General features: G+C 35.4%; 1 protein-coding gene across 6 annotated transcripts in view; it reads right to left on the bottom strand.

Annotated features, from left to right (window-relative positions):
- The window catches only part of SETD2 (SET domain containing 2, histone lysine methyltransferase), a 114,511-nt gene that overhangs the window by 28,990 nt on the left and 71,771 nt on the right, over window positions 1-13,750 (bottom strand). For 4 of the 6 annotated variants that reach the window (XM_074345018.1, XM_074345019.1, XM_045520669.2 and 1 more), the window contains 2 exons: window positions 9,934-9,982; window positions 7,106-7,289 (listed from right to left, as the gene is read on the bottom strand). In XM_074345018.1, the coding sequence (XP_074201119.1) occupies window positions 7,106-7,289; window positions 9,934-9,982 (233 nt within the window). Of the gene's footprint in view, window positions 1-7,105; window positions 7,290-9,933; window positions 9,983-13,750 lie in introns of those variants that run through there. The other 2 variants (XR_012500014.1, XR_012500015.1) reach the window with 2 other exon arrangements.

Raw genomic sequence — 13,750 nt, 5'->3', positions numbered from 1 at the left:
TGTGGGGAATATAGTCAAAACTTATATAATATCTTTGTAAGGTGACATATCATAACTAGACTTATTGTGGTGATCATTTTGGAATGTACAGAAATATCGGATCACTATATGCTGTGTAACACAAACTAACACAGTGTTGTAGGTCAGTTACACTTCAAAAGCAAACAAACGCACAGAAGATAAAATAATTACTACAAATATAAAGTACATGATAAATACAATGAACACTGCTGTATTTTATATATAAAAGTTGTTAAGAGAGTAAATCCTGAGTTCTCATCACAAGGAAAAATATTTTTCCTGTTTCTATAATTTTGTACCTATATGAAATGATAGATGTTCACTAAACTTATTTTGATGATTTCACGATGTTAAGTCAAATCATTATGCTGTATACTTTAAACTTACACAGTGCTGTATATCAATTACATCTCGATAAAACTGAAAAAAGAAAAATAATGTATTTTACATAATGATAAAATTATATACATACATAAGTGAGTGAAAAAGACCTTCAAAGACTGCTGATCCTGGAATTATCCAACCCAAAATATTAGAGATGTTCAATATGTTTAACAAGAGGCTATCAAAAATATGCATAAGGAACAGGACAATAAACTATTATCAGGCAGATGTGAAAAAGAATCCCATGAAGTGTCTAGAAAGGAAAAAGGATGGAAACTAAAACTCAATTATCATACAAAACTGAAATTGCACATACCTGACAACTCAGCAATTCTACTCAAATGCCCAAGAGAAACTTTTGCACACATACATCAAAATAAGAAATAGCAATATACAGAATAGAAAAAGCTTTATAACAAAATATACAGCAAAAATGAATGAACTACGATGAATAAATCTTAGTAATATAGTACCAAGTAAAAAAAAAGTACCCTCAAATTAAGAGCAAAATAGTAGCCTTTTCATGAAGTTGAAACTAATGTATTTTAAAGAAATATGTATTAGATAACATAAAACTGTATTTTAAAAAGGCAGGCCAGGGTATAATGAACACAGGATGCAAGCTGGTGTTATCCCAAGTAGTAAATACAGAGGATCATATAGGAAGAAGTTACATAGCTAGATTTATATGATTGTTAATTAAGATCTTAATTTTTATTCAGGGACCTCCAGGGCTCATTACATTATAATAAATATGTGGTGAAGAGATCCATGTATAGAAATGCTAAGTGCCATGAACCAAGAAATAACCTAATATCCAATTCAATTTAATTTCCCTAAGATTCATGGTGTGGTTAATCAAGAGATTAGATCTGAAGACAATTAGTAACTTGGAAGATGATCTTCAAATTCAAAATGATCAATGATAAGGAATCTGGTCAAGATGGTGGAGTAGTAGGACCATGAGCTCACCTCTTCTTGCAACTACAAACCCACATCTGACTGCTAAACAACTATTATAAAAAAAGACTGGAACCTAGCAAAAAAGATCTTCTTTAACTGGAAACATAAAGAGGGAACCACAGCGGGATGGTAGGAGGGGGCCCTGAGTGGGCCACCCACAAGCTGAAGAATAATTAGGTCATAGAGGCCCTCCCACAGGAATAAGAGTTCTGAGCTGCAGAACTCAGGCTCCCCAGTCCAGGGTTCTGACATTGGGAGGAGGAGACTTCAGAACATCTGGTTTTGAAGGCCAGTGGGGCTGAACTCCAGGAGCCCCACAGAACTGGGAGAAACAGAGACTTTACTCTCTTGGTAAGCACACACAGAATCTTGCTCATACTGGGTCCGAGGGCAGACACTGATTTCACAGGAACCTGGGCCAGACCTGCCTGCTGGTTTTGGAAGGTCTCCAGGGGTGGTAAGGGGTGGCTGTGGCTCACCCTAGGGACATAAAAGCTGATGGAGTGTTCATCTACATGAGCTTTCCTGGAGGCTGACATCTTCCTTGGGTCATTAGCACCAAGACCTAACCCCACCCAACAGCCTATATAGGCTTAAGTGATGGGATGCCTCAGGCCAAAAACATGCTGGGTAGGAACACAGCCCCACCCATTAGCAGACTTCCTGAGCCACAACCACCTCTAGATATCCCCTAGACATGGCCTTAGCCACCAGAGGATCAAGACCAAGCTCCACCCAGCAGTGGGCAGGCACCTCCTGCCAGGAAACCTGCATAAGCCTCTAGTCCAGCCTCATCCACCCAGGGGGCAGATACCAGAAGTAAGAAAACAAAAATCCAGAAAACACAGGACAGGCTCTACCCTGGGACCAGCTGGATCCTGGTTCTTGGGTGACAAGAGAGGAGCATACTGCTGGGATGCATAGGATGTCTCCCACAGACGGCCACTTCTCCAAAGTTGAGAAATGTAACTAACCTACCTAAAAATACAAATAGAAATCTAGACAACATGAGGTGGCAGAATAACATCTTCCAGGCCAAGGCACAAGATAAAATTCCTGAAGAAATAAGTGATGAGGAGATAGGCAATCTATACAAGAAAGAGTTTAGAGTAATGATGATGAAGGTGTTCAAAGAACTCAGGAGTACAGATGCATAAAAGGAAGTTTTTAGCAAAGAGTTAGAAAAGATACAGAATACCCAGAGTTGAAGAATACAATTACTGAAAAGAATTACATACTAGAAAGAATCAAGAATAGAGCAAATGAGGCAGAAGAATGGATCAATGAGCTAGAACACAGATTAGTGGTAATCACCACTGAAGAAGAGAAAAAAGAAAAAGAATGAAAAGAAATGAGGATAGTTTAAGAGAACTCTGGGATAACACAAAAGGCTTAAATAGTCACATTATAGAGATCCCAGAAAGAGAAGAGAGAGAGAAAGGATGTGAGAAAATATCTGAAGAGATAACAACTGAAAACTTCCCGAACTTGGGAATAGAAATAGTCACCCAAGTCCAGAAAGCACAGAGAGTTCCACACAGGATCAACTCAAAGAGGAACACAGTGAGGCACATAGAAATGAAATTGACAAAAATTAAGGACAAGGAGAAAATATTAAAATTAGCAAGAGAACAGTAACAAATAACGTACAAGGGAACTGCCATAAGGTTATCAGCTGATTTTTCAGCAGAAACTCTACAGGCCAGAAGGGAGTGGCACGATATATTTAAAGTGATGAAAGGGAAAAATGTACAACCAAGAATACTCTATCCAGCAAGGCTCTCATTCAGAGTTGATGGAGAAATCAAAAGTTCAAAGATAAACAAAAGCCGAAAGAATTCAACACCATCAAACTAACTTTACAACAAATGTTAAAGGAACTTCTTTAGTCATCAAATCACCAGAAAAGAGATACACACACCCCAACGTTCACATCAACACTACTGACAATAGCCAAGACATGGAAGCAACCTAAATGTCCATTGACAGATGACCAGATAAAGAGCTTGTGGTGTGTGTGTATGTATATGTGTGTGTGTGTGTGTGTGCATATATATATGGAATACTATGGAATACTATGGAATACTATGGACACAATGGAATACTACTCAGACTTAAAAAAATAATGGCATTTGCAGCAACATGGATGGATCTGGAGATAGTCATACTCCAGAAAGTGAAAGAAAAATACGATATGATATCACTTATACGTGGAATCTTGTAAAAAAAAAAAAAAAGACACAAATGAATTTATTTACAAAACAAAGATAGATTCATAGACACAGAAAACAAACTTACGGTTATGAGGTGGGGGTTGGGGGGTGGGGAGATTGGGAATTTGGAGTTCAGGATTTGCAGATACTAACTATTATATACAAAATAGATAAGCAACAAGGACCTACTGTATAGCACAGGGAACTATATTCAATATCTTGTAGTAACCTCTAATGAGAAAGAATATGAAAAGGAATATATATATGTATAAGGGAATCACTCTTCTGTACACAAGAAACTAACACAACAGTGTATATAGACTATACTTCAATTATTAAGTAAATAAATACATATTTTTAAAATAATCAATGAATTTCAACAAGATTGGAAAAAAAAATCCTCATATTAAAAACAGGGTAGTGATACTGTGGAACACTAAACAAAAAGGAAACATCTTAAAAGCAGCCCAGGAGAAAAGTTAGGTTTTTAACAAAGAACAAGTATATCAATAAGTTTCGTGAGAGAAATAAGGGAGGTCAGACGACTGAAGAATAACAACTTCAAAGTGTTGAGAAAAACTGTTAAGCCAAAAAAACTTCCTTTCAAAAATGAGAGTAGAGAGAGTATAATAGCTCAGTGGTAGAGTGTGAGTTTAGCATGCACGAGGTCCTGGGTTCAATTCCCAGTACCTCCATTAAAAAAAAAAGTGAGAGTAAATGTTCACATGAAGACTTGTTCATAGCCAGTAATATTCACAAGAGTCATCAGGAAACAATCGAAATGCCTAGCAACTAATGCATTTACAAACAAACAATGGTATATCCATACAATGGACTACTCCTTGTAAAAAAGAACTGCTAAGACACATAATAACATGGATGAATATCTCAATGCAACATGGTAAGTGAAAGAAGACAGAATATACTGTATGATACCATTTTTATGACATTCTGGAAAAGATGAAACCACAGTCAGAAAGGAGATCAGTGGTTGTCAGGGTTTATAAAAGGAGGGGACTGACTACAAAGGGGTACAAGATAAATTTTTGAGTTGATGAAATGTTTCATATCATTACTGTGGTTGTGGTTACACAACTGTACGCATTTGACAAAATTCACTGAACAATACACTTAAAACTGTGAACTTTAAGTAATTTATATATGATTAAATAAAGCTGATTTTTAAAAATAAGGATGAGCAATGCAAATGAAAAAATGAAGATTTTTTAGACAAAAAATGAATTATGAGCAGAAACTCACTAAAATAAACCTTTTAAAAGAAAATTCAAGATAAGAAGAACGAACTGGTAAATGTAAACAAACTAAAAAAATAAGGTGGTGTACATAAAAAAATTAATAATTAATGGAGAGAGAGAAGGAATTATAATACTGGATAATAATACCATATAAATTGGGAAGACTGATGATACAGAGTTAATGTATCCTACTTAAGTAGTTCAGGATATTGATCAGCTTTAACTTTTATTAAATTGAAACAACCAGCTAAAGAATTGCCACAAAGGATTAAAAAAAACCCAATCAGCTGTAAGCTATTTATTAGACACAGAAAAGTTGAAAGTAAAAGGAAGAAAGATATACCAGTTAAATCCTACCAAAAGGAAGATAAGCATACTTCTATTAATTTCAAAGAGAGACTATACACCAAGTTTCAATAAAATTCTAAGAACTGTTATCATACAGACCAATTAAAGCAAATAAGTTGGAAATTAAACAAAAAGAAATCTAAACACACACTGCATATCATAATAGTATTTAAAACTAGATTAGGATGAAACTGCATTAATAAGAGTAGTTCAAAGTACTTACAGGGAATTTCAATCCTTAAATACTTTCATTAGAAGAAAAAAATTAATGAGCAAAGAATACCAATATTCCAATTAAGAAAATTTTAAGAAGTAATAAACCTAAAAAAATGGAAGGAAATGAAACATGAGTAGAAATCAATTACTAAGATAGAAAATGCTATGATTTGCATCAGAGGTATCGCTAGCAAAATAACATAAACAAGACATAAGGATTAGAAAGGAAAGCCAGAACAAATTCATATGAAATGGACTGTTGACAAAGACAAAAAAATTATAATATTAAAGAAAAGAAAAAAGAAAAACAAAAACGACAGAAAAAGAAAGGGGTAAAGCAAAAAACCCTACACTCTTGAAATTAATAGGAGTTCTGTATGGCTGACAAACATAAAATCAATTATGTAAAAGTCAATTGCATATCTAAACACCAAAAACAAACTGAATATGTAACAAAAGTTAAGGTTCTCAGAAATAAATACACCAAAAGATATACAAGTTCTTCTGGAGAAAACCATAACAATTCAGGAAATTAATAATAAAAAAAAAACTATCTTCATTAAAAATAGTAAAGAAGACCTAATTAGGCAGAGAATATTCAAATACTCAAAGCAGATTCTAAGGAAGAAATCTGAGAAAAGAATGACATCCGAGAAGATCAAGTAGTGATCTGCCCTACCTGCTACCAAGACTAGTAATAAGATAGTCGTATGAGCCCAGAAACAGATCCTCCCATATGTGAAAACTTGCTGAAGACAGGTAGCACTGACTGAAATCAACAGAGAAAGGAGGGGCTTTCTAGTAAACGATGATAGGACAACTGGGTACTCACTTAGAAAAAAGTGAAACCAGATTCCTACCTTAAAACATAAACAAAAATTAATTCCCAATGGATTAAGGACTTAAATCTCATTTAAAAAAAATGCACACACATATCACCATCTCAAGAGTAGGGAAGAATTTCTTAAAACACTGTAAGCACTAACCATAAAGGAAACACACAATATATATGATACATTCAATCACACCATAATTAATAAATCCTGTATATCAAACGATACAAAGAACCAAAACACAAGTCACAAACTGGGGGAAAAAAAATGACAAGATGTTCAATCTATTTAGTAATTAGAGAAAAGCAAATTCAAATCATGAATTACTATTACGTACCCAGACAGCCCAAAATTAACAACTGCACTGTATGAATGCTATGTATCAATTTTTCAAAAAGTAGATTTAATTTAAAAAGAACATCTCTGGAACAAATGTTTTCTAGTCCCCAGCAGGTGATTATGTGGTCTGTTTTCTGCCAGCATGATGAAGACAGCCTCTGACACAGGGATCAATCAACATTTTGAAGTGGTATGGGACAAGATTTAGTAGAAAACAATGTTCTAAGACATAGGAAGAATTACCATTATCTTTGAAGGATTATCTCCCCTTTAAAGAACAAATCTTTGGCTCTTCAAACAGCATTTAAATGTTATGAAGTAGAAACCATTCAAGTATCAAAAATCTGTTAGTCTTCACAGCTACTATTACTGTCAAAAGAGACTCTGTCTCAATATTTATCAGTAGAGTTTTAATACTCACTCAAGAGAACATGTTTACTCCAAAAGCTTGTGGTGTCCAAAATCAGAAGTATATCACCTGGGTATTTTCTGACTTCCTCAGAAAAGAGAGTAACTCACATAGGCCACTTACCTGTCATCTGGCCTTTTTGTTCCCCGTTCATAGGCAGAAGAAGGTGGTGAGAGGGAGCCCCTTCGTTTCCTTTTCTCTTTACTTTGAGTTTGTTTGTCTGGGTCTCTCTCTCTTGATCTGTTAGGAGTCTTTGGGGCAACTGTTTGATCTCTGAAGCCAACAGCATCCCTTCCTCGTTCAGTTACTAAGGGAAAAGGGTTTTTAAAAAATTTACTTGCTACACTTTTCTCCATTATGATTAGTGTATCAGCTGTAGAATAAAATTTCTACCCAACTAATAGTTCTATGGACTCCTCCTTCATGTACCCAGTCCTGAATTTGGTCTTGTGTGCTTGTGCACTCTACTTCTTGAAAGTCTCTTCCGTCAATGCCCTTCTCTACCTTTCTCCACCAAAGTCTCAGTCCAAGCCTTCATCATTTCTAACAAGTTCTGGGGAACACATGCTCTCAATATGTTCCTGTAAGGCAGTCTGTTTGTCAGTTCAAAATGTAAAAGCCTACCACTGCCCCGTAACTCTGCGTATCTACAATTTGTAGAAGAGCACACTGGCATGCTAAGCATAAAAACCTCAATTAAGAAAAGTCTCTTTTAAAAAAAAAAGGATTAGACAACTTTCTACAAACCGCAATTTCAAAAGACAAATATTTCAAATATAGGTGATAATCGGTGATTATTCAGGAAATTATCAGAGAGCTGTATCTTCAAAAACAAGAATGCCAGCTTTCTATTCAAGATAGTGGTTAACCTTTTCCAGTCTCTTTACCTAGATGATTCTCATTTATGTTATCCTCACCCAATTCCACTGCCACTGCTCCCAAAAGTTGTCCTAAGTACTACTTTCCACCTATCGTGCCACCAAGTCTCTCATTTTCCTAAGAAGTCTAAATCCCACCAGTTAACATTTCAATACAAATTGACTGGTATTACATGCTGCTGCTTTGTGCATATTAGTACTGCTACCTGACTAATTATACTGCCTCTTCATGAGGAGAGAATTTCTTATAAAATATCTCTCACAGCCAAAGTAGATTCTCAATAAACATTAATTATATTTTTTCCTTCTCTTCTCAGAAAAACATGCTATCAGTTTTTTTCCTGAGCATCAGGGTCAGGTTTGCAAATACCATTCTCATAGTTCTTTTAGATGGCCCAAAACTCCACTTATTTACCAAACAGTTACATAAACACAGCCATGTATGAGGATTTATCAGTGAGAAGGTAACAGAACTAACTCATCTCATACCACATGCTGACAGAAAATGCTGTACAATTAAAGCAAACTGTTCAGCTCACAATGTATTAGTACAACATCCTTCCATGAAGTATTATTATCTAGTTTCATCTGGATCTGCCCATGACTACTCTATTTCCTCCTTCAAACCCAGGTTCATTGCCCTGGTGTCAATTTCCTTAAAATGTGACAATTCTTTCACTATATTTTGGTAAAATAAAAAAAAAAAAAGGAATCATTCCAACAGTTTATATTCTGGTTCAGCTTCTCAGAATATGTGAGGCAAAAAAAATCATCTCATTTATTCAGGCCTTATTTCTCATATTATAAAATGAAAATAAAGCTAGACTACATATTTCCCAAAGTATTTCACAATTCTTATGAATTCTGAAAGTTCTAAGCTTTTTAACTGCATGACATTGAGGGGTAACAGAAGTCAGGCCTGCATTATAAGCATTTCTTTAATCTGAAAGTCTGAGATGGGAGGGGGTTCCATATGTGAAGCTAAGACTAAAGTTGGCACACAAACAGCTGCTCCCTGAAAAGATTATAGCTGTCCATTACAGCCCATGCCCCACATCTCTCAGAAGGCCATACAAGATATTTGCAAAATACTGGGGGAGGGGCCTGGTGGGTATTTAAGCTTTGCCTATCTTGCTAATGATTTCAACTCAGGGGGCCCAGAGGAGCTAGCCTCTGATGATCAACATTATGTAGTAGTGTCACTGGTTTCTGCCAACCAGTCCCTCTCAATCATGCATGCCTGCTTTCTTATGAGAAGAATTCTTCGTGGCCCTAAAGCAGGGTATCTAGCTATGAAGAGACTAAACCAGTAGAATTAAAAATACCCAAAAGATAAAACAATGATGTAAAGAACACTTTATAGGGCTTTAACCAGTAAGGTTATTTAACTAGTAAGATTTAAGATATGAAAAGCTCTTCATGTAAAAAATAAAGAAGAAGACCAAAAACATGATTATTCTGTCTAAACATGATTATTCTGTCTCCTTCACCCTATACTGTGTCAGTGCTGGAAGGGCACAAGAGACAGACAATAGCCAAGATAACTGATTCCATTGCTTTAATCTCAAAAGAAGTATGCTGGAAACCTAACCAAGTGGTAAAGCCCAGAAATCAGACTGCAATGGTCTCATTATTTGTTCTGTAATTATGACTCTTCACCTTTTGAGGGGCACTGACTCCTTGAGAATCTGATGCAACTTTTGAATTTTCCTCAGAAAAAAGGATGCTCACCAAGGATGTTGCATACAACCATCTAGAGGGAAAAAATTTACAGACTTCTAGGAGTACGGGTTTAAGAAAGTCTGCTCTAGAGAAACGAATGACAGAAAAAACTACTAAAAGACCATGACTTCAAGGAAAGCAACAACACAGGTAAAGGGACATCTCCTTTGACAAAAATCTACTAAGAAAGAATAAAAGTGCATGTTTTCAAACTTACACCAAATATTTCACTTACCTAATTACATATTATCTAGTTTCAAAACAAAATAGCTGAAGTCCTTATGTTACCTCTGCATATTTCTAAAACAATATTTGTAAAGCCATATACATAAAGTATCTCTGAATACCTACTTGTGTTCTCCTTTTCAGTTTGACTTTTCTTTGGAATTCGATATACCTCCTGCAAAAAATAAACCACAAGAAGGATTATTAGTGTAGAGAGGAAGTGATGATTGCTTTGAAGCTGAATGATTTCACATGGCAACAAAGAAATGCAAAGGAACAGTCTGGTATTTAATTATTCTCCAAAATTTGTCTTCTATTTGGCTTTAGATAAGAACAGATCCTGTTTCCATAAAAACAAGTAAAAACACAGCACAAACACACACATTTTTAAAAGTCTACCAGGCTTGTATGATCACATTACATTAGCCAAGTAGCATACTAAGTAACTAGAGCATTTTATTTCTGGCAGGAACACATCTCCTGATCATCTTAATTTCCACATGCCTTCGGCATATAAAATGAAGTTGTCTATAGTCCCTTAACTGAGAGCCTTCACACAAACAATTCTAACATCTCACTTGCCATCCCTACTTAACAGAAGAAAGGTTAGTAATAACTCAGCTATATAAAAACACTTCAGAAATATTTCATGTGTAAAGACAAAATCCTGCTATTCAGCATATTTTTCTGTTAAGTACAAAACCAACTTGGCTAATGGTCAAATGTAATATCTACTTTTATACTGCTATTGTTATTTTAAAAAATGAAAAATAAGTATTAGATCATTGTTGCTCCTCAAATACCATCTAATACTCTACCAAAACTGTTCTTGAGAAATGTAAACTATGTTTTTAAGCCTTGAGGTATCTTTTCTTGCTGTATGAATCTAAAGCCTAGAAATGATTGTTTCCTGAGAATCTCTCACTGTTCTAGTCCATAAGTAGCTCTTGGGCACACACTTACTTATCCAGTCACCTGGTTGAGTATACAAATGGCAAACCCACACATTCTCAATGGTACATCATATGAAACCCTTCCTTTAGAGTAATCTCATAATACTGATCATACCTATATGACTCAGTAATCCCATTTTTAAGGAACTATAGTCCAAGAAAATCAAAGAACTCTTGTTTCCACATGATTGCCGGTCCTAGCAACAATTGTGGAAAATGAAATAACCCATACATCATACAACTGAGGAAAGGTCAAGATGTAATATTCAGTTGTCATTAAAAGTGACAAATGTAGACTACAGATACAGGGCAATCTATATGAATATAGATTTAAAATGTCCATCAACAGACAACTGGATGAAGATGTGGAATATACACACAACAGACTACATAGCCATAAAAAAGAATAAAATAATGCCATCTGCAGAAACATGGATGGACCTGAAGACTGTCATACACAGTGAAGGCAAAAAGAGAAAAAACAAATACCATTATCACTTACATGTGGAATCTTAAAAAAAGAGACAAATGAACTTATATACAAAACAGAAACAGACTCACTGACATAGAAATCAAAATTGTGGTTACCGGGGGGGAAGGGGGGAGGTAGAGGGATAAATTGGGAGTTTGAGATTTGCAGATACTAACTACTATATATAAAACAGATAAACAGCAAGGTCCTACTGTATAGCAGAGAACTATATCCAATACCCTATAATAGGCTATAATGAAAAAGAATATATATAACTGAATCACTATCCTGTACACCAGGAATTAATACAACATTGTAAACTGACTATACTTCAATTAAAAAAAATTAAAAATTGAATACAGATTTTTAAAAATCCTTCAATACTCCACTCATGCTGATAAATTATCTAATAAAGATAATGATTGTTATAATTAAATGTGCACTTATCCTGCGTGCCAGGTATTATGCTAAGCATTTCAAGTGCATTATCTTATTTGAGTTTCACAAAAACCCACTGAAATCATTATCTCCACTTTACAAATGGGAAAACTTAGTTAAAAAGCTTAGCAACTTGCCCAAGGTTATGATGCTATCATATGGTCTGATTTCAGAGTACTTTTATCATCTGTACTAGATGACACAGCAGCATTATTTTGGGAAAGAGTACCATTTTGGGGATTTACGCACAAATGTAGGTGGCATCCTCCATCCTAGCCTCTCTTTCCTATGTAGGATTTCCATTAGAGTTGTGATTTTCAACTCTGGCTGCACAATTAAACCACTCCAGGAAACTTTTATAGAAATACTGTCCCAGACAAAATATATCTAAAAGTTGGGCATGGGTCCCAGGCATTTTTTAAAAGATCCCCAGATGATCCTGATATCCAGGGAAGGTTGAGAACCAGTGAACTACCGGCATCTGTTAACAGCCTTCACTCACTCCTCTTCACAAGGGAGAATCTGAGAGAAAGAACTATGCATGCCTGTCCTCAGAGCCATCTGGGCTCTTTCTCCTCTTGGGGTGCTTCTGCCTGCAGAGAGGATGAATTCCAATCTGTTCCTCTGAGGGATGCCTGGAGTTGTCTAACTGTTGATGTCTAGCTGTAGGTATGATAAGTCAGGGATAAAGATAGGAAGGACAAAGCTGATACTTTTAGCTCTGTCTCAATTCTCTGTCCACTCTCAGAGGGGTTACCAAACTTGGGAAAAAGAAAGAATGCCATTTATCAGCATCTACTCACAATATAGGGAAATATGTATTCTGCTAATTTTAAAAAGCTTGAAAATGACTGTTGCATTAGGTACTCTGTAAACCTAGGCACTCCAAAAGATGACATGTTCATTCACAAAGGGTGCTTAAAACAGACATACTGAGGGATACATGTGTCAACTAAGAATTACATAATTTTAACCCATTTAGTTTCTTTTGCATAAGGTCTTGGCATTACAAGTATTCACTACAAACATTTACAGTAATTTATTTCAGACCTCTAGCTGGGGACCCATTATGTGGTGGCAATTAATGTATGAGAGGAAATGCTTCTCAAAGATATATTCTTAATTCCATTCAAAAATTTAGAGCAACTGCTAAGTAGAAAACGTATTCTGATCACCTGTACATATGAAACTAATACACTGTTGTCAAATATACTTCAATGTTTTAAAAAAGTATTCTGATGTTCACAAAATGGATACTACTGACTAGTGACCAAAAGCTATTATTAGTGTGTGCCTAACACCAATGGAAACAAGTTCTATTAACATACACCCAAGCACTAGGAATTACAAACTTGATACTCTTCTTCATAATGTCAAAGCTGTATACAAATTATAAGCTGGAGACTCAGATTATCTACTATGAAGCCCTAAAATGCAATAGAATTTTTCCAAAGTCCCATAAAAATGAAAACTGAGAAGAAAGCAGTCACGTAAAGATTACTGTAACACTTCTTAAGATCATTCTGTTGTGTGAATAAATGGCAACAGTGTTAGTCTACAAGATCTGGAAGACTGTTTGGAATATCCATGTCATATCAGCAGGGCACAATATCCACTGCAGTTGGCTCCATTTACAGTAATCTTTCATCTAAAATCACTTTACTTTGTTAGGAACTCTACTCAAGAGACTGGTATATTATGAAAGAACACTGAATTGTGAGTCAAGAGACCTAAATTCTGGGACCAACACTGCCCTCGTGGGGCCTAAAGAATCTGATTTCCCACTCCACCTAATATTCTTTACAAATCACCCTGTTTTATTTCTTTGCTGTCTTGGTGCTATTCCCAGCTAACACACAAATTCATATATACTCAAACTATAATCCTTAAAGGCCAAGATTGTCTTATTCTTTGCTGTATCTCTAGTATTAGAACAGTGTCTGGCATACAATCAACACTCAATTACTTCCTGAATAGATCAACAAAATTTGCAGAAATCAACCACATAGTATTAAATAAGCTCAAAATATTGCATATCTCATGCTTTTTAAAATCACTAAACCTATTCTCTTTTATCCCT

Source organism: Camelus bactrianus, chromosome 17 (genome assembly GCF_048773025.1).
Source record: "Camelus bactrianus isolate YW-2024 breed Bactrian camel chromosome 17, ASM4877302v1, whole genome shotgun sequence".
Taxonomy (NCBI): Eukaryota; Metazoa; Chordata; class Mammalia; order Artiodactyla; family Camelidae; genus Camelus; species Camelus bactrianus.
Note: the sequence above shows the minus strand (reverse complement) of the source record. Positions and strands in the feature narration are given on the sequence as shown.